The sequence below is a fragment of the Punica granatum genome, chromosome 7, assembly GCF_007655135.1.
Source record: "Punica granatum isolate Tunisia-2019 chromosome 7, ASM765513v2, whole genome shotgun sequence".
NCBI lineage: Eukaryota > Viridiplantae > Streptophyta > Magnoliopsida > Myrtales > Lythraceae > Punica > Punica granatum.
The window spans coordinates 10,437,164-10,463,967 of record NC_045133.1 but is presented as its reverse complement, the minus strand read 5'-3'; the positions used below and the strand labels follow the sequence as shown (position 1 = coordinate 10,463,967).

The 26,804-nt window shown below is 37.5% G+C and overlaps 2 protein-coding genes across 2 annotated transcripts; one reads left to right on the top strand and one right to left on the bottom strand.

Moving 5' to 3' along the window:
* Nucleotides 1-674: 674 nt before the first annotated feature.
* Nucleotides 675-3,382, bottom strand: LOC116213967 (tubulin beta chain). Its single transcript, XM_031549142.1, has 3 exons — nucleotides 2,811-3,382; nucleotides 1,982-2,251; nucleotides 675-1,644 (listed from the first exon to the last, which is right to left on the bottom strand). The coding sequence occupies exons 1-3, from the start codon at nucleotides 3,202-3,204 to the stop codon at nucleotides 977-979; spliced, it is 1,332 nt and encodes a 443-aa protein (XP_031405002.1). The 5' UTR covers nucleotides 3,205-3,382; the 3' UTR covers nucleotides 675-976.
* An 18,094-nt stretch (nucleotides 3,383-21,476) lies between these two features.
* Nucleotides 21,477-23,120, top strand: LOC116215483. The gene has a single exon (XM_031551206.1). It carries the CDS (start codon nucleotides 21,632-21,634, stop codon nucleotides 22,601-22,603), a length of 972 nt encoding a protein of 323 aa, XP_031407066.1. The 5' UTR covers nucleotides 21,477-21,631; the 3' UTR covers nucleotides 22,604-23,120.
* Nucleotides 23,121-26,804: the final 3,684 nt, after the last annotated feature.

Sequence of the window (26,804 nt, the reverse complement as noted above, 5' to 3'; positions counted from 1 at the left end):
CTGCCAAAATAACCAGCTTGGTCCCGAGCTTTCCGTAATTCTTGGCTAAATATAAAGACATCATGTCCTGAGATGTAAATGGGATTCTTGGTCATCTCATGCTTAGCAGTTTTGGCGAGGATGAATTCGACCACTGAGAGAGTTCTGAGAAGCTGCAGAAACTGGGCTGCACTTATAGGCCGCTCAAGGAAATTTCCGTCAATTCTACCGAGAGCGACCAAGAATCATCGCGGCTTGATTGATCAACTACATAATGCATGAAACTTCTATAATCAATCCGTCTCGAAATTCAAGAGCGACCAAGGAAATTCCCGTCAATTCCCGTCAATTCTACCGAGAGCGACCAAGAATCATCGCGGCTTGATTGATCAACTACATAATGCATGAAACTTCTATAATCAATCCGTCTCGAAATTCAAGAACTCATTTCATTGTCCTATCATACTGCAGCAATAATAAAAATGGTTCAAATGTACTTACTATACAAGTCCAATTGTAACTCCTTATGCATTTCCCAACCTTGATGCCACCAGTGTCCATAACTGCAAAACCTGGAAAAAGATATTGGTGTAATCGGAGCCATTACGGTTTCATTCAGTAGATGAGGCATTTCCTATCCGGGCAACGTCACCTACAGTGGAAATAACAGTAGTGATAAATGACAATACCAATGGTGGCTGGCTAAAAGGAACTCTTACAAACGTAAAGCTAATGAATCTTTCAAATGGTACACGCTTTACTCATCCATCTACTCAATACAGACATCTTCAATCAATCGAGAAAGGAGAAAAGAGCTGTCAGTAGAACTCCCGACAACACCGCAATACAATTGAAGCACACAAATTCATACACAACTTGGTCATCATCCATTTGACCACCTCCACAGACAAGAAGCAATATAGCTACTAAGAGACCCGACAAACATCACATTGTATGTATTAACTCTCCCTCAAACTCGAGGGAAAGGCTCAGGGACTCAACCATCAATCTCCTCCTCTTCCTCCTCATACTCCTCGTCAGCAGTGGCATCTTGGTACTGCTGGTACTCCGCCACAAGATCGTTCATGTTGCTCTCCGCCTCGGTGAACTCCATTTCGTCCATACCCTCGCCGGTGTACCAGTGCAAGAAGGCCTTGCGCCTGAACATGGCCGTGAACTGCTCGCTAACCCGCCTGAACATCTCCTGGATCGACGTCGAGTTCCCGATGAAGGTCGAGGCCATCTTCAGCCCCTTGGGGGGGATGTCGCACACGCTGGACTTGACATTGTTGGGGATCCACTCCACGAAATAGGAAGAGTTCTTGTTCTGGACGTTGATCATCTGCTCATCAACCTCTTTCGTGCTCATCTTTCCACGGAACATAGCAGAAGCAGTCAAGTAGCGCCCGTGGCGGGGATCAGCCGCACACATCATGTTCTTGGCATCCCACATCTGCTGGGTCAGCTCAGGAACAGTCAAAGCCCGGTACTGCTGGGATCCACGGGAGGTAAGCGGGGCAAAGCCGACCATGAAGAAGTGGAGACGTGGGAAAGGGATGAGGTTGACGGCGAGCTTGCGGAGATCAGAGTTCAGCTGTCCTGGGAATCGGAGGCAGCAGGTGACGCCACTCATCGTAGCGGAGATTAGATGATTCAAATCACCAACTGATCGAAAACAAGGCACAGGATTAGCACAGGATAAATATGAAGATGTGCTTTTACATAAAAGCAGGATAACATCTTCATTCTCTCAAAAAACAGTAACTCGACCGTGCTCTGTAGCAGAATAAAGCTGCAGAAATCCCTTTCTTCGCAAGAAAAAAAAAGGCTGAGAAAAAAAATCTTAAAATTTTCAGTTCTGGCGTATATGTCAAAAGAATTTTCTTGTATTTTATTAAAACAGTCACTTAGAAATAGAAAATCCTTAGTGCAACATGGACCACAGGTATTCACCACAAGCAAGGCAGAGTTTCATACTACAAAGATAAGGATCTGAGCTTACAAGTTGGGGTGGCAAGTTTCAATGTCCGGAAGCAGATGTCGTAAAGGGCCTCATTGTCGAGCACCATACATTCATCGGCATTCTCGACGAGCTGATGCACGGAGAGGGTCGCATTGTACGGCTCAACAACTGTGTCGGATACCTTGGGTGAAGGGAAGACGGAGAACGTCAACATCATGCGGTCTGGGTACTCCTCCCTGATCTTAGAAATGAGAAGGGTTCCCATCCCAGATCCCGTGCCACCTCCCAAAGAATGACAGACCTGAAATCCTGTTAAAATTTTGCCAAGTTGGGATCAGAGGTCTCAAACCCCAGAAAATAACAACAGGTCTACATAGTTGTCAAAATTGCACTAAGACACACAATATCCCGCAGCAATACCGATCCATAACATTCAAAGCTTTTTATAAAACGGGGAATATTAAAACCTACTCGATGTGACCAGCAAACATATTGGCATTCGACAACTGCATAATTGATCAATGACAAACAATTCATATGGCAGATAACTGATACGCATACAACTGTTCTATTCATACGATTGGATTGACTAGTATCAAAACGTCGCTTTTGTGCTCAATAGGAACCAATTCTCGTAACTGCATTAACTGTCAGAGCACGAAACAGCGCTCCGACCAAAAGTGAACCATCAAATGCGAAAACGAAAGGTAGATCTGAAAGCGAACCATAGCGGTCCAATCAATACTTCCGTTAAAATGACAAGATCCATGAGGACATCACAACGTTCGGCAGCAAATTAACATCAGATTGCCGGATCCAATAGAAACGTAAAGAGTGTGGTCATAAAGCGAGAGACAGAGAGACTTACCCTGCAAGCAGTCGCAGTTCTCGGCCTCCTTGCGGACGACATCGAGGACAGAGTCGATGAGCTCGGCGCCCTCGGTGTAGTGGCCCTTAGCCCAGTTGTTGCCGGCGCCGGACTGGCCGAAGACGAAGTTGTCGGGGCGGAAGATCTGGCCGAAAGGGCCGGATCTGACGGAGTCCATGGTGCCGGGCTCGAGATCCATGAGGACGGCGCGGGGGACGTAGCGGCCGCCGCTGGCCTCATTGTAGTAGACGTTAATGCGCTCGAGCTGGAGGTCAGAGTCGCCGTTGTACTTGCCGGTGTGGTCGATGCCGTGCTCGTCGCAGATCACCTCCCAGAACTTGGCCCCGATCTGGTTGCCGCACTGGCCGCCCTGGATGTGCAGAATTTCCCTCATTTCGTCTTCTTCTTCTTCTTCTTCTTCTTCTTCTTCTTCTCACCTTCCTCTTCCTTCCTTCCCGAGAGAGGATTGATTGAAGATCTGAGAGAGAGAGAGAGAGAGAGGTGGGGAGATAGAGGAATCGCCGTTGGCAAAAATGGGACAGGGACTAGGGAGGAATAGAGGGCTGTGGAGGGAATTAAAAATGGGGCTTTCTGTTAAAAAAAGGAATTTTTACGAGAAATAAATTATTTTTGTGTTTTTTCAGATTGGTGAGTTGTGAGATGGTTCTAGAACCTCTTTCAGAATAATAATAATAATAATAATAATAATAAAAAGGGAGGGAAATTGTCGTTGTCTTTTTTTTTCCCCTGGTTACATTGTCCAATCAGAACTACTTTGGACAATTATCCAAAAAAAGGTTTTATTTGTGTGTAGAAGAAGAATGTTTGGATTGGATAGGAACATGGTTGTTGATGATGCTTTCATGCGTGTTTGATGTGGGGTGGTTGCATTGGTCATATATCTTCACATTGAATTAGGAAGGTTTAATTAATAGCACATAAAAGAATTATGGACTAATCATATTTTTCAAATTTAACATGAAATTTATTTTTTATAAAAATGTACAAACTATTATTTAAACTCCAAATCTATTATTTTTCAATCTTTTTATTAATTTTTTTCTCACTTGTCAAACGAACTGATTGTTTGGCACTCAATGTAAAAAAAAAAATTGTCAAAAGATTTTAAAAGAAAATTTCAAAAAAGATGAAAAGGAACACAGAATTTAGAAAAAAAATATAATTCGAAAGTAGTAAATTAAATAAAAAATAAATATAAATTAAAAATAAAATGAAATGAAATAAAAAATTTCAAAAAAAAGTAGAATCGTAAAATAATAAAAATAAAAAAATAATAGAAATTTGCAAAAATAAATATCAAAACAAAAGAAATTAAGAATAAAAAGCATAATAATTCAAAAATATAAGAATTCAAAACAGTTCACGTAAATTTCAAGAAAAAATAGGAATATTCAAGAAAAATAAACAAAAGTTTGAAAAATAACATAATAAAAATAAATTTAAACATATAAATTAGTAATTGTTTTCAAAAATAAAGTTTGAACACAAAAGAAATTTATTATAATTTTAAAAAGATTTGCAAGATTTTAAAATTAAATAATTCAAGCAAACTTAAATACAAAAGAGCAAATAGAAGCTGATCTCGGCACTCCTTTGGATAACGTATGAGGGGAAATAAATGCGGGAAAGATGTGCCGACCATACTCGCCTCAATGAAGTCCAACAGGTTTGTTAGTAGAGGGGAGGTTTAGAGGCTATATTAGCTTAGTCGTTATGAACTTATTGGATATTGAGATTGAACTAGCCTCAATTGAGGCTAAATCTAAGAAATGAGCTACCTCGGGCACAACCTAGGAGGCGAACCAAGGATAATTGTAGTGGAGACAAGGGTTGCCTCAGGCAAAGAGGGGGTTAAGCCGATCTCATGGGGGTAATTACCATCCTAATATTTTCAAACTTAATTATATGTACCTATGAAATATTAAAACTAAAGTTTGCTGTTATGACAAATTTCTAAACATGAACTTTTATTACAGACATCTAGTGAGGTAGACAAGTCTTTTACAACAGTTGTTTCTCGCCGAGGTGATAGCAGTAAGATCGTCGAGAAAACCTTTTCTTCCTATTTTATCTTCAAATCTCTTTGAATTATTTAATTTTGAAACTCGTTGGTACTTTTGAAAATTTTTATGAATCCCTTTTATGTTTAAACTTTATTTTGAAATTTTTTTACTGATTTATATTTTAGCTATATGTTTTCTATTCTTTATTATTCTTCTGAATTTTAAATTTGATTTGATTTCATTCTTTTCTCCACTTGTCTGCATTTTTCTTGTATTTTTATGAATTTTTTAATTTTTTAATTTAAAATTCTTCAGGCATTTTATTCTAAACTTATTTTATTTTTAAACTTAGTTTTGTAATTTTCTACTTATTTTTATTTGAATTTTATTTTATGATCCTTTTATTTTTATTGTACTTTTTTGTGAATTTTTATTATCTTTCTTGACTTTTTTCTATTTTTTAATTGTTTGTACATTTTATATATGTTTTGAATTTTTCTAGTACCATGTTATCAGACCGTTTGCCACATCAGAAAAATTAACGGAAAACTTAATGGATGGTAGATTTGGAACTTAAGTGATATACTTTTTATTCAATAAAATATAATGAGATTTCAAAATAACTTAAAAAGTTCATGATTTTTTACGCACTTAACGTAATTTAGAAGTTGAGTTTTTAGTTGTTGAGATTGAAAATTCAATCACCTATAAATGGTTAGCTTAAGTGAGCATGCTCTCTATTCGATATCTCTTATTCGAAACTTAATGGGGAAATGGGAAGTGATACGCCAACTTTTCGTGATTGTAGTTTTTCCGAGCAAGTAAAAAAAGAAAGAGATTGCGAAACACAGAAAATGGCCAAGTGAGGATATTCACGCATTTGTTGGCCTCTCTCTTAGGATGTGAGCTGGGTGGATCATCTGGAATCTATGGAAAAATGCCTTGCAGTGGTTAATTAGAGGTTGAAGAACATTGTTATGAGCATCATCGCCCCAAAATCCAATAAAAACATAACTCGGTCATCAACTTCAATCTAAATCTTCCAAATGTTACAGGTGATGGCCACCATAAGACCATATTGGACAGAACTTAGTTCAGGCACTATACTAGTGGTGATTCCTCAATTTATGGTAAGAATGCAAATCCAATTGTCAATGGAACTTCTAAGAATCCGTCCTGTGTCCCGGCCCTCCTAAGATCACGAAGGGCGGATCCGTCCGGAGGAGGGATAAATCCATAAAAATTAGGTGAAAAGTCCCAGCAATACGCGACCAAGAGTTGTTAACAAAACAACCGTGACCTTCATCAGACAGACTAATTAAAATACGTAATGTAAAATTTCTTTTGTTTTAACGTCCGGCTCCATTTGGATTCAAAGTTGCATTTTAAAATCTTACTTTAACTTAATTCTACCCACAACAAATGAAAATTTTACCCACAACAAAATAAAATAACTCATACAAAGTCAAAAGGTATGTCTCATTTATACCACTCTTTTTCAAAATTAAAATAATATAACTCATACAAAATCAAAAAGTGAGAGTGAGTCTCATACATAACCATTTATATCACCCTTTTCAAAATCAAAATCTAATTTTAAAATATTACTTACAAATCAAACGCAAGATAAAGTTATATTTGTTTATCCTCATAAGAGTCAATAATGTTTTAGAGATGCAAACCAACCTTAATAGAGGGTCCTACCGTGACAGCAGATTCTGTTTAATCCTTTCAACCAATAAGAAGCGACAATATAAAATATACTAGATTTTCTGTATATTATATTAATATAATTTATATCTTCTATTAATAATAGAAATTCATCAATATTACTAAATGTACTGTTGGCCTTTATCGGGCCCAATCCATTTTCTCCCATTTTCGTTGATTTCCTCATGTTCGAACTTAACCTTATGATCGTGCAAATGTTTTATCAGTTCAAGAAAGCGTCTTTTCTTTATTTTCCATGGTATGAAATCTAATATAACCGATTAATCATGCATCCAAATCTACATGCGTCTTTCTATCATTATTCTCACGAGTTGAGTGATTTAACCTACTTCTAATCATTTTATTCATCCTAGCCGCTCCACAAGATGAGATTTGCTTATCCAATTCAATTCCCGTGTCCCTTGAGATCTCACAAAGACTAGGCCCGGGATTTTACAAGTGATTGAATCCAATTAATCTATCTATTATAGGTATTTGAAATAGACTCTCTGGACTTGTGCAGTGAGGAACCCTCGCTCGCGTGATGAGAGTTTGTCACGTAGGATTCTTTGACAATTCTGTGGCTGGTGGTTGATCGACAACTATTTTTCCAAATGAATGTGGATAGTAATTAATTGACTTCTTTTTCATGTGTGAGCACGTAATTTGACTATGTAATTTTATTTTTGCACTTTCATCTTTGAGACATGCAATTGTCTGTGTCTCTTCGTCTTCTTCTTAATTTCTTAGAAGAAATCTTATGTCATCCTCCCTCAATATTCTCTGTTTACTCTCTACCTCCGTCTCTCTTTTGCCTTGCCCGAATTCATCTTCTGCGATAAAAGGAAAATAAAAATTTACGAATTCCAGGTTGATCATCCCCTTCACTCGGCTCTCCGTTCCTTGACCCAGAGAAGTGCATGCGAGAACTACATCAATGCTATGCAGAATCTTCGCCGATTTATCCACTGTTGTTTCATACATCTCCAGTATTTCCTCACCTACCCATTGCTTAATTTTCTATTGATTTTCTTGAATGTAGGAGTCTCAGCCGCTTGTGACCCCGTGTGAGTGTGTCTTAAACTCCTAAATTATAATCACGGTAAAATAATTAAGGAATCTAACAGGCTTATGATAATTCTATTTTGTTGTTGATGCCGATGAATTACTTTGTTCCCTTCTCTTCCTCTGGATTAGTTTTTTTGACGAACTCATCTGGATTAGTTATCAAACGCTAGAGGTTCAAATGCAAAAGGTCTGAGACGGAAGAAAGCAAAACATTAATTTTTGGAATAATAGATTACTCCCACGTTTCTGAATTTTTGAAATGCTTAGATTTATCAATTTCAGCAACATTACATTAGAACAATGAATATGTTTCATTATATTTTGTTTTGATTTTATTTGGGTCTACTAAATTTTGGATTAATCAACTATGTGATTTTTTTTCTTTTTTTGGATTAGTAATATGAAGTATGTTTGGTGATGACAAAATTAATATTTTCCTCAAAATTGATTGATTATGGTATTTTGATTGATGATGGACCTACACAAATGCTGCTACCTATCCGTAGCAAATTCTTTGTGTGTTGCTTTCCCATTTTCCACTGTAGGAAGACGTTTACAATTCCTTCCCCTTGCCGCCGCCCCCCCCCCCCCCCCCCCCCCCCCCCCCCCCCTCGCATGAGAATCAGAATGCCCTTTTTGCACAAGTTTCTGTATATACATATGGTTTATCTTCTTTGCTTTCATGGTTTGCTGCGAGATTAGAAAAGCTAATAAGAGAAGATGAGGCTTTTTTGTATGTCATGTGTATCCATCTCAATGTTGATCAAGGGATGACGAGTAAAGAGGCATTTAAACTGTATTATTGTTGCATGTTTGAACTTGCAGGGAAAGCTCTAAAACGCGATAAAGCAGACGCAATTCGGAAGATGGAGACGTCATGTTTTAGTTACATATATCCTATTGTGGGGGTGTTTGGTTCGGAGATTGATCGTAGGCAATTCGAAAATTATAAGAAAAATTTAACCGTGGAATCATTTTATGTGGGTTAAAGATTGAAAATTAAGATTGTTGTGTTCAGTAAATATATTGAATTACGAGAAATATTGGTGATAAAGTATTATATGATTTATTTTAAAAGAGATGGAACGTGAGATCTAGGATTATAATTTGAGAATACCAAGTGTTCTCAGCTGTAAAGAATTTTCCAACCACGGCCCTAAAAGCTTAACTCGGAAAAATAATTATAGGATTCATTTTACGTCCAAATGACGTAGAATAACTTGCAATCTTTGGATTTTCCAGGGAAAATCCTACGATTACAAGTATAGGCTCTACAGCATTTGCGACAAATTGTATTTTATTCTTTTTTATAGTAATTCTAACGCAATCTGTATGAATGCATACCAAATATTTCAAAATTATAATTTATAAAATAAAAATAAAAATAATATGATTATAATAAATTCATAACTACGCTCAATATTACAGTCATAAATAATATAATACAATATACAGATTATAAATAACATAAATCGGGATAACAAAGGTTTCAATTCTTTATTGATAAAAAAAACAATTTCATAAATAAAATAAGGGCGGTCCGCGCAATACGCGAGCTTGGTGACTAGTTACAACTTATCTCGAACTCTCGTCATCGTCATCACTTCCTAACTATGCACCCTGGTGTACAAATTCACTCGCCTCTTATCTCTTCCCACCTATTCTATTTATGTCACAGATAATACCAAATAAACATGAAATGAACGAATCCCAGGGCCTAAATTCCACGGACTGAATTACCTTTCGGCTCGTAGTGAAAGACCGAGAAAATACCACGACTTGCCAGATTGAGTTTTAATTATCGTAAATAGTGTCAAATTATATTTTGTCGAGGATAAAACATTCGGACTGGTTTTTACATTTTTCGCGAAAAGAAAAAGGGTTGGGTCACCCCATTGGGCCTAAGGCTTGGCCCAGTGGGCTAACAGGAAGGGCGGCAGCAACCAGACCCGCTGGGCTGAGTTGCAACGGTCACAACCTACCCTTTCGGGCGACCTGTGATCGGTGGAACTTCACTCATTCAGCTTTATTTCCTAGTAGAGTTCGTATCCGCGCCACACATGATAATATACGTACTTCTATAGTTACATGTACTTCTAATATTTTATTAGTTTTTAGTTTTTCCCAAATTAACATAATAAAAAGAAAGAGAATTGCATGAGATTTTTTTTTGAGTAAGTACTCGTACTACATGGGACATTAAACCCATTTCAATTGTCACCGTCATAGTACAATTTCTAATTATTATAATATGACAATAATTGGGGAAGAACAAAAGAAAAATAATGTAAAGAAAAGCCATAAATAATCCAAAAAAATTTTAAAAATAAATAGGAAAAATTGTACTTTTAGCCAACTATCTTTGGATGCTTTTTTTGTTGAAGTCCACTTTTAGTTTTTTGCATTTTCATCTAATAGTTTTACTTAATTTTTTGTTTTAGCTCATTTCCTTTTTGTTTGTCTGTTTTCGTCCTGTGCCTTCGGTTGCTTTTCTATTTTCATCATTTTATTCAATTTTTCATCAGAGAAAAGTCAATTTTTTGTCCTTAACTTTAATTACCTTTTCAATTTCGTACTTTAATTACCTTTTCAATTTCGTGCTAATCTCCTTTTTCAATTATGTTCTTCACATTACACTTTATATTTATCTCAGTCTTCTTCATTAATTTTTTGGTCATATATGCCGAAATGATATTCTACAAATAAAAAATTATTTTCGAAAGAATTGAACTAACTTATAAAAGAAAAAAGATGATGAAAGCTGGAGAGGAAGAGAGAGATCTGGGCCTAATTGTGAATAGGATCGCATAGACGAGGTCATTGGCAACCTTCCATTATGTTCCTCTCTTTGTGCGAAGATAAAAAAAATTAAATATTAAAAATTTTAAAAAAAATATACTGGAGTAAGAGAGAAGAGGAAATGGAGGCTCAACATCTATGATCACCATGCAGTGCGAGGTTGTCAGAAGCTCACATTTGACAAAGCTGCTAGTTGGTCAAGAGAGAGCCATAGATCTAAGAACAATCGTGACAGCGGGCCGTGTGGTGGCCATATTACTGCACCGAATGAGAAGAGGCGGGACATAACGGGGAATCATCAACCACCTCAGTTGTGCGTTGAATGAAAAAAAAAACTAGAAAGTTGACTAAAGCAAAAAAAAATCCAAAGATAGTGGGCTAAAAAAATATGATTTTCCCAAATAAATGCTAAAAAAGTAGTTATAACAATCAAGAGTCAAAAGTAGGATATAAAAGAGTATAAGATAGAGCAAATGGAGAGGAAATAGGGATGTAAATGAGATAGTGAGTAGTTATGTTTTAAATTACTTTTTAACCCTAATTAGGATCTTATTAAAAAAAAGCATAATTTAACACATGTCCATCAGATACGAGCTAGCAACTAAGTTCGATGTAGTCGCACAGGAAACATATCAAGCGTCAACCATGCCGTCGTATAAGTGTATGGATCTATGAGATGTGCCATGTAGATAGTAGTAGGTGGCAGATAAAAAAATGAAGTGTTGTCATGAGTATTTCTGGTGGGAATTTCCTTTTGAAATGTTTACGGATATATTTGAGATATTGCACTATATTCTATGTTATGTATCTGTAATGAAGGATTTGATGAATGTAAATGAAGACAAGCAAAGTCAATCGAAAGGAGGATAGAATGAGATAAAAATTGCATAATGAGCTTCCAAATATTAAGGAAGAATAATTACAGGAGTGTTAGGATATTGGCAGCGGGAGTTGGAAACTTAACTGCAAGTGAAGAGAGAGAGAGTTGTCTAATTAATTTGGAATTTGCAGATTGTGAAGTAGTTGCTCAAACTTGCAGCACTTTGGCATATTTGTATTTATTATTCATCAATCGGTTAATAAATTTGCTCATAACATTGCTGGTTGCTGTATCAATTTGGGACTTAACATCTCGCCGCATGTCGTGGCTCCATAAACCCAAATTGAAATGCAAGGTACCACTGAGCTAAAAGGGGGCGAATTTCTCAGGAGACTTTGAAGCCAAATCGAAGATGAAGAATGATGTGCTCCTCATTACTTCGGACCAATCCTTCGTGAAAGGGAAAGATTGATGCATTCAATATGATTCAACATTGCTTGACTACCCATTTTATAACATAACTAGGGTAGGTCAAAATAATTTTTTGAAAAATGTTAATTTGTCCTAATAGTTTGTGTAGTAACTAATAAATAATATAATTGAAATTAATGATAAAAATATTTATGAGTAAAATTATGAACACTTGATTGATAGTAAATGCTCCAAATTTTTGTACTTGTAAATAATTGAGGCCGTGACCCAATTGGGTCATCGTATCATGTATATATAGGTACAACTAGGTACAGTGAAAGTGTCCCGATACAGTATAAACTATGCAGGGTAAGTGTATAACCGAAATATATTCTAATACACCCCTCAATTTGTTGGGGGCGTAGACACTGACAAATTATGACAATGACACTGAAATGGGGACACCGATAAGTCTTTGGTGAGGATATCCACTAATTGACTCGAAGTCGGAACATAACAGATAAGCAAATCCCCACGTTGTAGCCTCTCTCGTACAAAATGATGGTCGACTGCAATATGTTTCGACTGCTGATGTTGAACTGGATTTGAAGCCAAGTAAATCGTACTGATGTTGTCAAAATAGACAATAATTAGGCTTGGCAAGAAATGGCCATTGTCTTGAATGAGTTGTCGAAGCCATAGGGTCTCAGCAACAACATAGGCAAGTGCACGATATTCAGCTTCAGTAAAGCTTTTGGATACTGTGGATTGCTTCTTGGAGCGTCATGAGATAAGATTTGGTCCAATATAGACCGCATAGCCCATGGTGGAACGCTGAGTATCTTGACAACTAGCCTAATCGGCATCGGTGTAGGCAATGATTTGAAGATCGGAGGAGCGTTAGAAGGAAAGACTATGTGAGACAGTGCCTTGGAGATACCTCAGGATAAGCTTAGCACTTTACAGGTGAGCTGTACGTGGTGTATGCATAAAATGACTAACTACATTCACAACAAAATAAATGTCAGGTCGAGTGATTATTATGTATTGTAATGCACTACCATACTCCTATATTCAGTAGAATTCGCTAACAACTCCCCATCAGTCAATGATAGGCTAGTGTGGGTCCACAAAGGAGTTTTAACTGCAGCCGATTTGTCAAGTCCAAACCTAGCCAAGACATCAGAGATGTATTTTTGCTAAGATAGAAAAAGAGTATCAGATGAACGCAGGACTTGAATACCAAGGAAAGAGTGTAAAGGAGCCAAGTCTTTCATGGCAAACCAATCACATAGAATTCAGACAAAATAGTATAGAAGAGATGTAGAGCTACCGGTAATGATTATATCGTCAACGTAAAGAAGTAGTAGGATGGTGTGAGAACCATTACGGTAGATAAATGAGGAGTCCACTGGACTAGAATCAAACCCAAGAGAACGAAGAAAGCTACTGAAGCGAGTGAACAATGCCCTTTGAGCCTGCTTAAGACCATACACAGATTTATGTAGACGACAAATATGGTTAAGGAAAGAAGGATGAACGAAACCATAAGGTTATTTATGTAGACCTCCTCCTTTAAGTGACCATGAAGAAATGCATTTTTAACATCTAGCTGGCAGATATCCCAAGAATTAGAGTGAGCAAGGGCAAGTATAAGACGAATAGTGGAGGTCTTGACAACTGGACTAAAAGTTTCATGATAGTCGATACCTGGCTGCTGTCGAAACCCTTGAACCACCAATTGTACCTTGTATTGATCGATAGTGCCATCAACTTGATACTTGATCTCGTACTTCCAAGTACTACCTACCACATTAACATTAGGATTCGGAGGAACCAAATTCCAAGTATCGTTTTGAATAAGAGCATTAAACTCCTCTGCGATGGCTTTTTGCCAATTTGGATCTTTTATTGCTTGTAAGTAACAATTGGGTTCAAAAACCGATGTGGGAGATGTAGCTAACATGGAAGTGAATTATGGATTTGGTTTTACTATACCTCATTTTCCACGAGTCGCCATAGGATGATTGTTTCTAGGAGCAGAATTTGATAAATAATTGGAGGATGTGATCAGATGTGGATTGGAGCTTAGATCGGAATCTGGTGATTTATTAGTGGGCTAGGGATGAACAGGCATGGACATAGGCTGAGGACCTAGCGAGCCTAACGAATCAGCAAACTAATCGGTGGACTGAACTAGGGCGACAGAGTGTGGAGAGGTGCTACTAGGCTGCAGGTAGGGAGAGACAGAGTGAAACATTAGCTGGAATTGGATTTGTCCGTGTCATGGGCCTCAGACGGGCTGGACAAGTTGAACCAAGGATTGGCATCTGGGCTTGATGAGCTGGCTGAGCTGAATCTGCAAAAGATAAGGGACCAAAGTGAACAGTGCCCTTGACCATTAAGTTGGGCATAAGGACCAGAAAGGACGAGGCCGACTGTGAGAGTTTTCTTGAGGTACTACCGTATATAGACATGATTTGTAGACACCTCTAGACACTTATAGCCTTTATATTCACTAGCATAACCAATGAAGACACAAGGTTTTGATCTAGGTGAGAGCTTATTAGAAACATATGGTGACAAATTAGGATAGCAGGCACACCCAAGGGTATGAAGAAAGTTATAGCCCAGCACTTTTCCAAATAATTTTTCAAAAGGCGGACATCAATTTTATTGTTGGAGAAGGAAGACTATTGATTGTGAAAACCACAAGTGAAGCATCGACCCAAAAACGTTGTGGTAAATTGCTTTGAATAAGGAAAGTACAAACCATGTCTAAAATATGACGATGTTTCCTTTCCGCAAGGCCATTTTGTTGCGGAGTATGTGGACATGACATGTGAAGGTGAATTCCTTATTGATTGTATAATTCCCGAAATCTTGAGTTATTAAATTCTAGGCTGCCATCTCATTGGAAATTTTTGATCTTCTTATTTAGTAAATTTTATGTTTTTGCTTGAAATATTTTGAAAGTATCAAAAACTTCCGATTTTAGTTTAATAGGAAATAAAATACTGAATCAGGAAAAATCATCAACAAAGATAACATAGTACTTTTATCCTAAATGAGAGAGAGTTGGAGAATGCCACACATCGGCATGAATTGATTCCAAAAGAAACTTAGCAATATGGTTCGCATAAGTAAAAGGCAATCGAGAAGATTTTCCCAAGTTACATGAAACACAAATATCTTTATTATTGGAAAAGTACGAAATTAACTTTCTAAACCTAAGAGCTTCCAAGACCGACTTATTCAGGTTTCCTAGATAATTATGCCATAATGTAGAGACGGAAGTGGTGGTAAGGAGTGTCGCGGCCGTGATAACTGGATTGGGTAGAGATGCCCACTAGAGGGGTAGCTGAGTTTAGTCCTCTTCGAAAGGTTATCCTTAATTTTTTTAAAAAAAAAACTAGAATTAGTGAAAACCATGTGACAATTGTTATCATGCCATAATTGTTGAATTGAGACTAAATTGAAATCAAGAGACGGAACTTGAAGAACGTCAATAAGTTGAAGTGGCCTCAAGGAGATAGGAATAGTAATGGAACTATGTTAAGTATAGGCAGTAAAGAACCATTAGCAGTAACCACAAAGTCAGAACCGGAGTATGGAATAAGGTTACGTAGAATACTTTCATTTTGAATCATGTGAGAGGATGCATCAGAGTCTAAGCAAGCATAAGATGGTGGCACATCATTAAGGTTCAGTGCAGTAAAAGACTTGCGATAGTTTTGAGCTTGATTTTGGGAGTAATAGTCGAGGCAGTGAAGGGCAGTGTGTTCGGCTGTGTTACACCAGTGACAAATAACGACTACAAGTCCATGCCCTAATATGCCTTCATAAACTGGAGAAAAGTTTCTAGAGGACCTTACGGATATCGAAAGTTAGATTATTGCCCATGACCATAGACAATCGGACCGTGACCACCACGAGAAGAAGTATATATGCAGTTCCATTTCCTCGTCCAGAGGACTGACCAGAAGCACCCTAATGCTGGGTATAGCTGAGGCCAGCACCATTATTGTTTTTTTGGATAAATGGCGATACCTTCATTGATAACAAAATGAATTTACATGAGAGAACAACACCATTTACCCCTATACAAAACAGTCAAACTGAGAAAGCCTAAAGTCTATCCCAAAGTCAGCTATGGGCAGTATCAAAAAGGCGAAACATATGCCCCACTAGGACATAATGTACAATTTTGCATGGGAAGCGGGGAAGAATAGACAATTTCGCTTGCACATTTAAAAAGACCTTCCGAGTTATAGCCGTTGGTGACGAAACTTGTCTTTGATAAATCCTAGCGTTCCTCTCCCTCCATATGTAATAAATGTAATGAGTCCGAAGGAGCTTGAGACAAATGACGTCAAGCTTCTTTCCACGAAGGGAGGAGATCCAGTACAGTTATGTGTTCCAATCGACACGGGGCCTGGTCAAGCCAACTCGACCTAGTGGACTTCTCCAAATTCCTTGAGTGACCTAACATTCAAAGAAGAGACGATCACGAGTCTCCAATTCCATACTAGAAAATTCACATTCAGCTGCTGCAAGCGAGATTCCCTATTTAAGAAACCGGTCTTTTGTATTCAATCTATTATGTACCCCAAGCCAACTGATAAAAGAAAAACGAGGAAATTGTCCCTCAAACCGAACGGCATTCCTCCATTCCATCTTCGAATTCCTGGGTCTTAAGCACTTCCGGGCATTAGCAATGGAAAATGTCTCGGATTTGTGAGGAGTCCACATGACTCTATTGTGACTAGAGGGTTGGACTGTTGCTGTTAAGTCACTAATTGAAGCGGCTTGAGGGTCTGAGCTTCTAGGCCAATGCCAATAGCCTTCTACAAGAACCATACTGACGGTTGCATGTTCTTTGAGCGAGGGGAAGTACTGAAATCCCCTAGTGCAGTAGTTGATCAAAGGTCCAACCAGTAATCAAGTGTCATACCAAAAGGACATACTCGTGCCAGTGCCTACTCTATAACGGATATAAGGAGCCATCAAAGTCTTAAGTTGCATGAGTTTCCTCCAATTCCAAGAACAGTCTCCATGCAACTTTAGAGACCAAATACTTCAACCTTTGATTAAGTATTTAGCAGCCTAAGCCACCCAAGGGACCCTGAACTCACTAGGAGAGACCACAGGTTTATTAACACACATACCTTATTCCACAAAGCTAGATCCTTAACGCCGAGTCCTCCTTCAGTCTTCGGAAGACACACAGTTTTCCAACTGACCTTGCCTCTACCTGTATGCTGCTCAAGTCCTTTCCAAAGGAAGGAGCGGCACTTCTGCTGTACCAATTTGATAACTTCTTGGGAAGAATGAAATGGGAACACCAATAGCTGGCCATGCTGAAGAGAACAGAGTTGATCAATTGTACCCTACCGGCTTAAGATAAGTGTTTCACAAACCAGTTCCTGATTCGCTTTACAATTCTTTCAGTGAGAGCATCACAGTTTTTCAAGGAGAGCTTTCCAGAAACAAGGGGAATCCCTAAGTATCGAACTGGAAGTGTTCCTTTCTTAAAGCCAGAGCAGTTCACCAGTTCAGAAATACCTTCCTCATTAATGCCTCTCATGAAAATTTCAGATTTTTCAGGATTCAGCTTTAAACCAGACCAGTTGTAGAAGGTGTTCAACACATCCAAAATGGCAAGGAGAGACTCTTTAGAGCCATTCGTGAATAGGACCATATCATCGGCAAAGCAAAGGTGATGCATCCTTTGATCCACTTGAGATAGGTGGAATGGATTCCCATGGCTTCCAGGCTATTAAGAACGAATTCCCAATTTAAGGAATCAAACGCTTTCATGAGATCAATTTTGATAGCGCAACGAGGTGTTACTCCTTGTCTGTGATAATTCCTCACGAGCTCATGAGCAAGCAAGACATTATGTGATATTCTCCTTCCCTGCACAAAGGTTGTTTGGGGCAAGCTAATAATATCAGGAAGAACCACTTTCAATCTATTAGCAATCACCTTGGTTATGCATTTATATACCACATTGCAGCATGATATCGAACGAAAATCCTTCATACGATCAGCTTTTTCTTTCTTTGGAACGAGGGTTATTATCATGGAATTTACTTCCCTATGCAGTTCACCTGTGGAAAAGTAGTGCTGGATAGCTGCAATAAAAATCTTTATGGACAATTTTCCAAGCGTGTTTGAAAAAGTATGCCGTGAAGCCATGAGGACCAGGGGACTTGTCGTCCCCCATCGAGAATAAGGCTGATTTGATCTCCTCTTCAGTAATAGGAGACATAAGTGATTGACAATGGGCACGAGAGATCTTCCTTTTAAGAATAGTGGAAAGTTGTGCGGCTGAGATCCCCGCAACGCAATCATCCTTACTTCCCAGAAGGCCCTAATAAAAGCTGACCGCTTCCTCTTTGATTTCCTGCACTCTTTCCAGCTTAGCACCTGAATAAGAGTAAAGTACTCATATAGAGGTTTGTGCATTCCTTCCTTTTACACCATTATTGTTGGAGTGGCCTCCATGACCACCCCCTCGATTCGAACGACCACCATCGCCGCCTCCTCCTTGTTGATTTCCACGAGCTCCTCCTCCTCGGCCACCAAATTGAGTCACGGTTTGCAGGGCGGCGGGAACAAGAGCTAGAGCAATAGGATAGAGCCTTTAGAGTCGGTTCTTATGGAACATCAACTTGTTACGAAGAATACCAAAGGAAAGAGGATCCCGATCGTTATTCAGAGAGGTAATAAAAGACTCATATTGGGGACTGAGTCCAGCAAGAGTATAAGTGATAAGATCCTCATCATCAATGGGCCGCCCAATTTCTTCTAGCTTGATACGTGTCAGCTCCACCTTAATATCGAGAGCTTGAGAATGAGAGCGCTCGACAAACCTATTGTACAACCCATCCCAAACATGTTGAGTAGAAGGAAGATCATGGACTTCCTCAAGCATTTGTTCTAAGACAGTAGCAAAGAGCCATGACCAAATGTTTTCATTGGTCCGACTCCAAGCAAAAAATAGAGGGTCAGTAGAGGGAGGGCCGGGACGGGTTCCATCAACAAAGTCAAAGAGACCATAAGACCTGAGAAAGGTGGAAAACAAATTTTTTCTAGACTGTATGATTGGACTCCTTGAGTTGAACATGGGTGAGATCCGAGATGTTCGGAGCCATGACAGGTCCAGTAGGTAGAGCGGCAGCCGAGGAAGAAGGATTGAGTGTTTGGGCGGGGGGCGGAACATGAGAGGAGTAGTGAGGGTCAGGTTAGGAAGGATGTCTCCACCAGTGCTGGAAGGATCACACTCAGTGGCCATATTGATCTGTTTGGTTTGTGAGTTATGTTTTTAAAATTTTAACTCTAACTTTAACTCTACTCACTACACAACAAAAATTAACAACACAATTATTACTTTTTCCATTTTCTTCAATTTTTTTAACCATTCAATTCAATTTTTAATACTAAATTCTCTCAATTATTCATTATTTTTTCATATTTTTTCACATAATTCAACAACACAATCATTACAAACTAATTAAAATCAAAATTCAACTCTGTTTAACTCTAAAACCAAACACACCAAGGTTTGTGAGGAGTGTTTGTAACATGGCTCTGATACCATGTAGATAATTGAGGTTGTGACCCAATTATCTACATGATATTCTTGCTAGAAAGACTATACAAGATAAGTAAATCACTGAAATATACTCTAATAGTATTAATTAATATTTCTTATGATATAAAAACTAAAATTTCTATCAAATTTTTTAAATTTGAATTTTTAATATTTTCAATTACAATATCATGATCGCAATATAATAGACTTTAAGTAGTATGCTAATTTTAGGTGGACAAACTTAGATATTTATTAAAAGCATATCGTAACCTATGCCAAGTTAATATCTAAACAATAATTAAGCTCAGTCAATATGTTATTCTAACATAGCATTTCACTGTAAAAATAAGGGCATTTCTATCGTCACAAATTAAAAGAGACAACTTAAATATGAATTTGAAATAGACTTTCCTATCAATGTGGGTTGGTTTTAGATGAGAAGGTGCTTGTTATCAACCTTAGTGAGTCTTGTGATTCAAAAAAATATGATTGGGAGAAGGTTATTTCTCAGTAAGTCGATCTCGTTTGAATCTAGATTAACTAGACCTAGAGGATTTTCAAATATCAAGTGATACTCATTGAGAAAATTACAAATATAAAGAGATTATTTAAATTGTAAAAATTTGAAATGGACTTTCATCAATGTAGGCTGATTTTAGGTGAGTAGCAATTTAGGTAAAGAATCGGGTGAGTTTTTAGATTGGATAAAATTCAAGATCAGGAAAGGTTTATCCATTAGTGGGTCGAGCTCGCTCAAACCTAGATTAGTCTGATTTAGTAGATTTTTTAATATCAAGTGGTACACACCTAAAATAATATATTAATAAACTTAAATTTAATAAAACATAAATCTCGAGTTCGAGTCTTGTAGATAGAGAAAAATCATGTTTGGAGAGCTTTACCCCCTTAGACTTTGGTTTGGAAGTGTTGTTGTTGAAATAAATGCGCGGAAGTATAATTACTGAAAAATAAGTGTTGAATTTAGAATAAGCTAAAACATTTGGAATATAACAATTTGAAACTATTGAAATTAAAATTAATGTTTAAAATAAAAAATAAGCAAAAGTAATTTTTATAAATGCCTATTAACCTACTTGAGAAAATTACGTTTCTAAATGTAGAAATTTGCCAAACTATAGTTTTGAACGGCCACCACACTCCCAAATGAAACCTTAGTGGATCGATCCGGCTTGAATGGATTAGTTGGTGGTCTATTGGGCTTTCGAATACATAGATGCACACTGAAAAAGATTTAATAAAAAATTTAGAGAAATGAAAAGGAAAAGAAATTTTTTTAATTTATTTATAAAATAAAAAAGGAAAAAAATATGGGAGTAACACACATTACTTTTCAAACAAGAGTTTTAGTATATAGAGATATATCTTTCCAATAACAATGTGACCTCCAATTACTTGCAGAATCGTAGGTGGTTCATCTTTAGGCTTGGTTCATTTTTATCAATGAAAATGGGAATAATTATGATAAAATAATTTATTAACTATTGATCCAAAAAATATATAATGTTATTCGCTAACTAAATTAATTTATAATAAAAGTACTTAGATGGATAACATTCAATTAAAATTCTTATAAGTGAAAAATTAGTACTATAATATTTCCATACGAATTTGCACTTATAGAAATTCTAATCGGTTGTTACTTTAATGTTGAGAACTGAAATATGTGCGCAAGTCGATCGATCAACAGCGAATCCAATCGATCCAACAGAATTCGTGTTGTTGATTAGTTATAACCATCATTTTCTATATGGGGGCGTAGATCCTCACGTGGAAAACGTCCCCATGGAAAAGGAAACAAACGAAGGGAATAGCATTCTTTCTCACCGCGTTGAATTGAAACGATGAAACTGAGCAGGAAACCTCTCTTACTCGCTGGAGACCAAACAGGAAACCTCAAAGAAAGCATGGGATAACTTACTCTTATTTCCAATTTTCACACCCACTTTCATTAAAATTAATTAATTAATTAATTAATTAAATTATAGAAAGAGAATATAAAGTAATGGTGCACGCTCTCTTGATAATCAATACGTTCTAAGTTCAATATTCAGTGCTCCTGTTACTAATTAGTCTGATTTCTATTTTATTTTACTAGATTTACATCTCTCCTTTGTAACTGTAAAAAATTAATTAATTAAATTTAATTAGTTAATTATATCACCCTTTCCAAAATTAAAAATAAATAATTTCCTTACATATTTATTCACTCCCCAATCCCTCGAACCTCTCCCCAAATCGAAAACCCTGTCTGTCTGTCTGTGTCTGTGTCTCTTCTTCTTCTTCTTCTCCTCGTTCATGCCTTATTAGCGAAATTAATTAATTGACTTAGCTTACTGAGAAGAGATCATCGTCGCAGACGCAGACCTCGATGCCCCTCCCATGGAAGAAGAAATCGAGGTCGTCCTCCGCCCGAATCTCCCGCCTGGTGGCCGACCTCCAGTCGCCGCCCAAGCGCGGTGGATCCCTCGTCGTCCAGACCGGCTTCCCCACCTCCCTCATCGACCTCTTCGTCAAGAACCGCGACCGCCTCAAGAAGTCCTCCAAGAAAACCAAGCACAGCGATAGCCGCGACCGCCCCGACACCCCCGCCATCGACTCGACACCGCTCGATCCGCCGACCCACGATCCCCGCCTCACGTCACCGGCCGAGGATCACGCCGGCCCCGCTTTGGAACTCCTGGCTGACATCCCGGAGGGCCAGGTCGAGGGCGGCGATCGAGAATTTCAGACCGAAGGTGTTCGCGGCTTTCCCATTGTCGCGGAGGTTCCCGATCGAGGGGGTCTCGGTGGGTCTTGCCGGAATCGGGTTTCTTCCGTGGTTTGGATGGTTTTTACGGTGGTGGTTTTGGCCCTGTGCACGAAGGGGTTCGTGATGGGGATCACAATCTCGACCGCTGTTCTCTTGTTGCTCGAGCATATAAGCAAGGAAATCCCTAGAGCGAGGAGGGCTCGGGAGATCCGCAATTATCGATCCAAGAGGGAGGCATTCATTTTCGAGGGGACAGAGGAGTGGCATTTTGCGGAGGAAGAGATAGCTGATGGAGGGCGCGATTCGGTCAGCCCACCGGAGGGCATCGAAGGCCATGACGAGTCGAATGGGGAAATCGAGGCTTTGAAGCCCGAGACGCCAGTTCTGGCTCAGAACGATAGCTTAGGCCTGATTCCCAGCCCGGAATTGCTTAGACGGGAGAGCAGCTGGGGGAGCTTGGATGCAGAGCCAGTGGCATTGGCAAGTGCTGTGCAGGGAACTGGGGATGAAGGCACCAAGAAAAAATCGAAGATCATGAAGAGGATCATTGTGCCGATGAAGTTGAGAAATCAAGCGAAGCGCAAAGGATAACAACCTCAAATCTTGAGTTTTATAGGGAAGAAGAGCAAGAAGTGTTGGAAGTGAGATAGAAAGCTGTAAATCGAGCAGAGGGGAAGGAGGAACTGTAAAAAAGTTGTTGTGCTGATACATCACTAATTGCACTCTCTTTTCGATCTGTTTGTTGCCAATTCTTTCCGATCCGGCATTGATTTCCCGTCTTTATGATCCTGAGCAACACTTGCAACACGCAGGCGCTGTCCTCGAATTGAGGATGCATAGGCTTGTTATGCTTGACCCTATGAGCATGTATCAGTTCTGCTGTCCTAATCTTAGGATATTGTCCTAATCTCAAGGGGTTCAAAATCCCGTGAGGCCAGTGGAGTGCTTTTGCCGTGATTATCCGCTCCGTGCGTTGTCGGAGATTCAAAAAGCCCCGAGGAATTAGTCAGTGAAGCCCGGGCACCCTCGGGTCCTTAGGAATTCGATTATGTAAGTTTGGAATATGGGATTGACAATATCTGAAGCGAAATGACGACATATGTTATGATCATATGAATGAAGCATGAGATCAGAGAGACCATATGATCAAGTGGTTTCTAATGTAAAATCTTAGAAACCAAGCACACTGGGTATTTCGTTTCGGTGTAGAGATATACTCTATACTATTTCATGAAATGAATACAAAATAGTTGGAAGAAATTATCATTAAAAAATTAATTGTAATAATAGTTAAGAAAAAATATATATGAAATTATTACAAAATTGGAGAACATGACAAAAAAAATTGAATAATTAGGAGAACTTCGTATTAAAAATTTAATTGTAATAATAATTAATAAAAAATATATGAGAAAATTTATTTTAAATTATAGAAAAAGATAAAAAAAGGTGATAATTATATTGTTGAATTGAGAGAAAAATAAAGTGAATTATACTAGAGTTTGATTATAATCTTTAACCAAACAAAGGCAGTTGTAGGCTGCAGCACTGTTCGTTTAGAAGTATCGGCTTAACATTGGCTTTGCTGCATTCAGTAGATCACCCTTTCTTGCCTTTTAGGAAAAGAAAATAAATAAATAAATAAATAAATAAAAGACATAATTCACCAAAATAAATTCATTGATCACGGTAATGATTAGAACGAGTTCTCAATCTGAAATGGAGACAAAGTTGTGACAACCGGATTGTCCATAGGTGAGAAATTGTGTCGTCATAAGAAAAATAAATATCTGATTTAGTTTCACAAATAAATTTTATCTTTAATTTTAACTCTACTCCACTTACCTCAACTTATCTTCAATTCAACAATACAATCATTATTTTTTCTTAACATTTCATTACTTTTTTCAAAATTCAACAATACAATCATTATTTTCTCTCAACTATTCATTACTTTTTCTAAAATTTAATGACACAATCATTATTTTCTCTAAACTATTCATTACTTTTTTAACACTTTTTCTCATAATTCCACAACACAATCAATTACAACCTAATTTAAATCAAAACTCAACTCTACTTAACTTTAAAACCAAACACAACATTATTTACTTCATTAAGTCATGAGAATTCGGGACAGAGGCTATTATTAGATTTTGAGAGAATACCTAGCTTATTTGGTTTTAGAATAAAAATTTTACTATACCTAGCTCAACTCTATTCTTCCACAAATTTAATATTACAATAATTACTGTTTTGCTTTTTTCTTTATTTTAATAATAATATCTCACTCATATTTTTTCTAACAATTTTTATAATTAATTTTTTAATAATAAATTCTCTATTTACTTTATATTATATATATAGACATATATATTCTCACACATTCATATATTTTTTCACATTCGTAATAATTATTTTTTACTTTTTCTTATTCTCTAAAATTGAATTGGGTTAAAATCTCAACTTAAAAACCAAACACACCCAAATTGTTAAATTTGAAGTGGAACTTGCAGCAGCACGGTCAATTGCAGGAAAGTCGAAATTGCGGGAGTGAGCGAGAGCTGGGGCGGATTTACTTAATAGGAAGTGGGGTCAATTAAACCCACTTGAAACTTAGAAAATTTAAGAGATGTGTTATCATGTGTCATTATTTTGTATTTACCTTGTAATTTTGAAGTGTCTTAAGTAAATATAGGGTAAAAAAAGATATAATTCTGGCCCAATTTTTATCTATCGTTTTAGTTCAAATACTAAAAATTCATAATACGGCATCATATACAAAATATTCTCAATTATTTCTTTCAATCCTCCTCACAGTCCTTTACATAAAAAAAAGAAAAAAAAAAAAGAAAAAAACAAATGAGTGGATTCTTCAAAACTCTTCTCAAAATCTTGATACTCATATTCCTATTCAATCTCTTTCAAGTCAAGTTTTATTGTCTCACTTTCAATTTAACTTATTTTCTAACACTAGGTTTAAGTTGGTTGCTTCTCTCATTGTACAACAAAGCACTCTATCATATAAACTACATTAGATCGAATAATACTGAAGATTTATTCACTTGTCCCTCATTAAGCAATTGTATGGATTTTTTTTTAAACAATTGCAAAGAAGAGATTCCAAATTTAAATAAAAACTATTTGAATAGTAATTATTTTACTTCCTAGACTGGGTACTCTACTATTTAGTGATTTGTCTAGGCCATTCATGCCTTGCCTTTGTATTACTTAAGTTTTTCTATTGGAATTAGGGGCTCGGCCCGTATTCACTTCACATATATCATTACACTTGAAAATTTCATGGCAATTTTTTTATGAGATAATCAAAAAATTATATACATATATATTGTATCATTTTCTATACTTATATATATTATGTAAGTTTACAACTTTTACAAATACATTATTGTTATTAGGAGTGATTGGGTCCGGGCACCCTGTTTTTTTCACGATAAAAGGACCATACCCTGTAAGGGACAAGTTCCAAGATTTTTAAACCGGACCATACCCTGTTGAATCTTGGAATCGGAACTTACCCGGAACCTATATTATATCACAGAACCTGTAAATTTCTTTTGTCTCACTAAATAAACTCGAAAATGTCTCACCTAATCAAAGAATGGCGATCAGATCAGTCGATCGAAGAACCAAAAGCCCCATACATCCCATCTCCACAAAATAATACTTTACATACATCATCTTCGAAGTAGTACTCGTGCGAGAGGAGACTAGCCATGAGGCGCTCTTATTGGCTGCTCTTGGGTGTACTGGGCTTGACGTGGTGCGGGTGCGAATGCATGCGCGTACGCGTAACCTGTGCTCTGATACCATATTAAACTCTCATGGACTTATATGGACCTGGGCCCATATTCACTTAAAAGCTTAAGCTGATAAGCAGTGATACCCAAGTCTCATATAAACCAATGGTTATTCTTTCATCTTTTTCATGTGAGATTATAATTTCCAACAACATACATCCTCTTCGAAGCAGTAGACCACCATCTCCCGATTTGCCGCCACCATTTTCGCAATAGTTAAAGCTCAGCTGATGTTGTCTTCCAACCCAGTCAACTCGAGAGGAGAGAATGGGAGGCAAACACCTGCCTCGGGATTCAACACCTGATAGTCCAATTCAACAGCGGCCGCCGCTCGCAAAGATGATCGAGACTATGATCGGCTAATTCTTCTAGGGATTCTTCTTCCTTCTATCGTGTTTTCTTTTCTTTCCTTCTTTTTTTTTCCTCCCTTCTTTGTTCGACGGGATCGAAATAATTGAGACTGCTTTTTTGTTATGTTTATTAAGGAAGAGAGAGAGAGGGGAAACCTCCTGACAAAGATAAGAGAAAGAGAGTAAAGCCTTTCACCTAAGGGTAATTAGTAGGTTTTTTTAAAAAAAAATTAGTGAATATTATTCGGTTTCGAGTACCGGTTCCGGTTCCGGATTTGGGTACCTTATATGCAAGAATCGGAACCGGAATCAGTTTTTACTTGTTCCTTATTTTAATACCCGGACCCTATCCAATTTTCAATACGAACCACCAAGACCCTACCCTAACGGGTAGATTTCAACCGGTTCCGGGTATACCCAGTATTCATGCACACCCCTATTGTTATGATAATTATTTAACATATAGTAGCATTATTGAACTTTTTGTTGATGCCAATTAAAATTAAACACTTATTGTATAGAGAAAATTTTAGTTACATACATTATACTCTTTTCTTTTTTGATAACTTCGTTGCATTTGACTCCGTATCCGTCTGCCTCGTAGACGGAACTATGTGATTT

Coding starts and splice junctions, on each gene's coding strand:
- LOC116213967 (XM_031549142.1), bottom strand. CDS start 3,204: ATGAGGGAAATTCTGCACATCCAGGGCGGCCAGTGCGGCAACCAGATC. Junction 2,252..2,810: donor GAACTGCGACTGCTTGCAGG/GTAAGTCTCTCT, acceptor AAATTTTAACAG/GATTTCAGGTCTGTCATTCT. Junction 1,645..1,981: donor GAAACTTGCCACCCCAACTT/GTAAGCTCAGAT, acceptor GTTTTCGATCAG/TTGGTGATTTGAATCATCTA.
- LOC116215483 (XM_031551206.1), top strand. CDS start 21,632: ATGCCCCTCCCATGGAAGAAGAAATCGAGGTCGTCCTCCGCCCGAATC.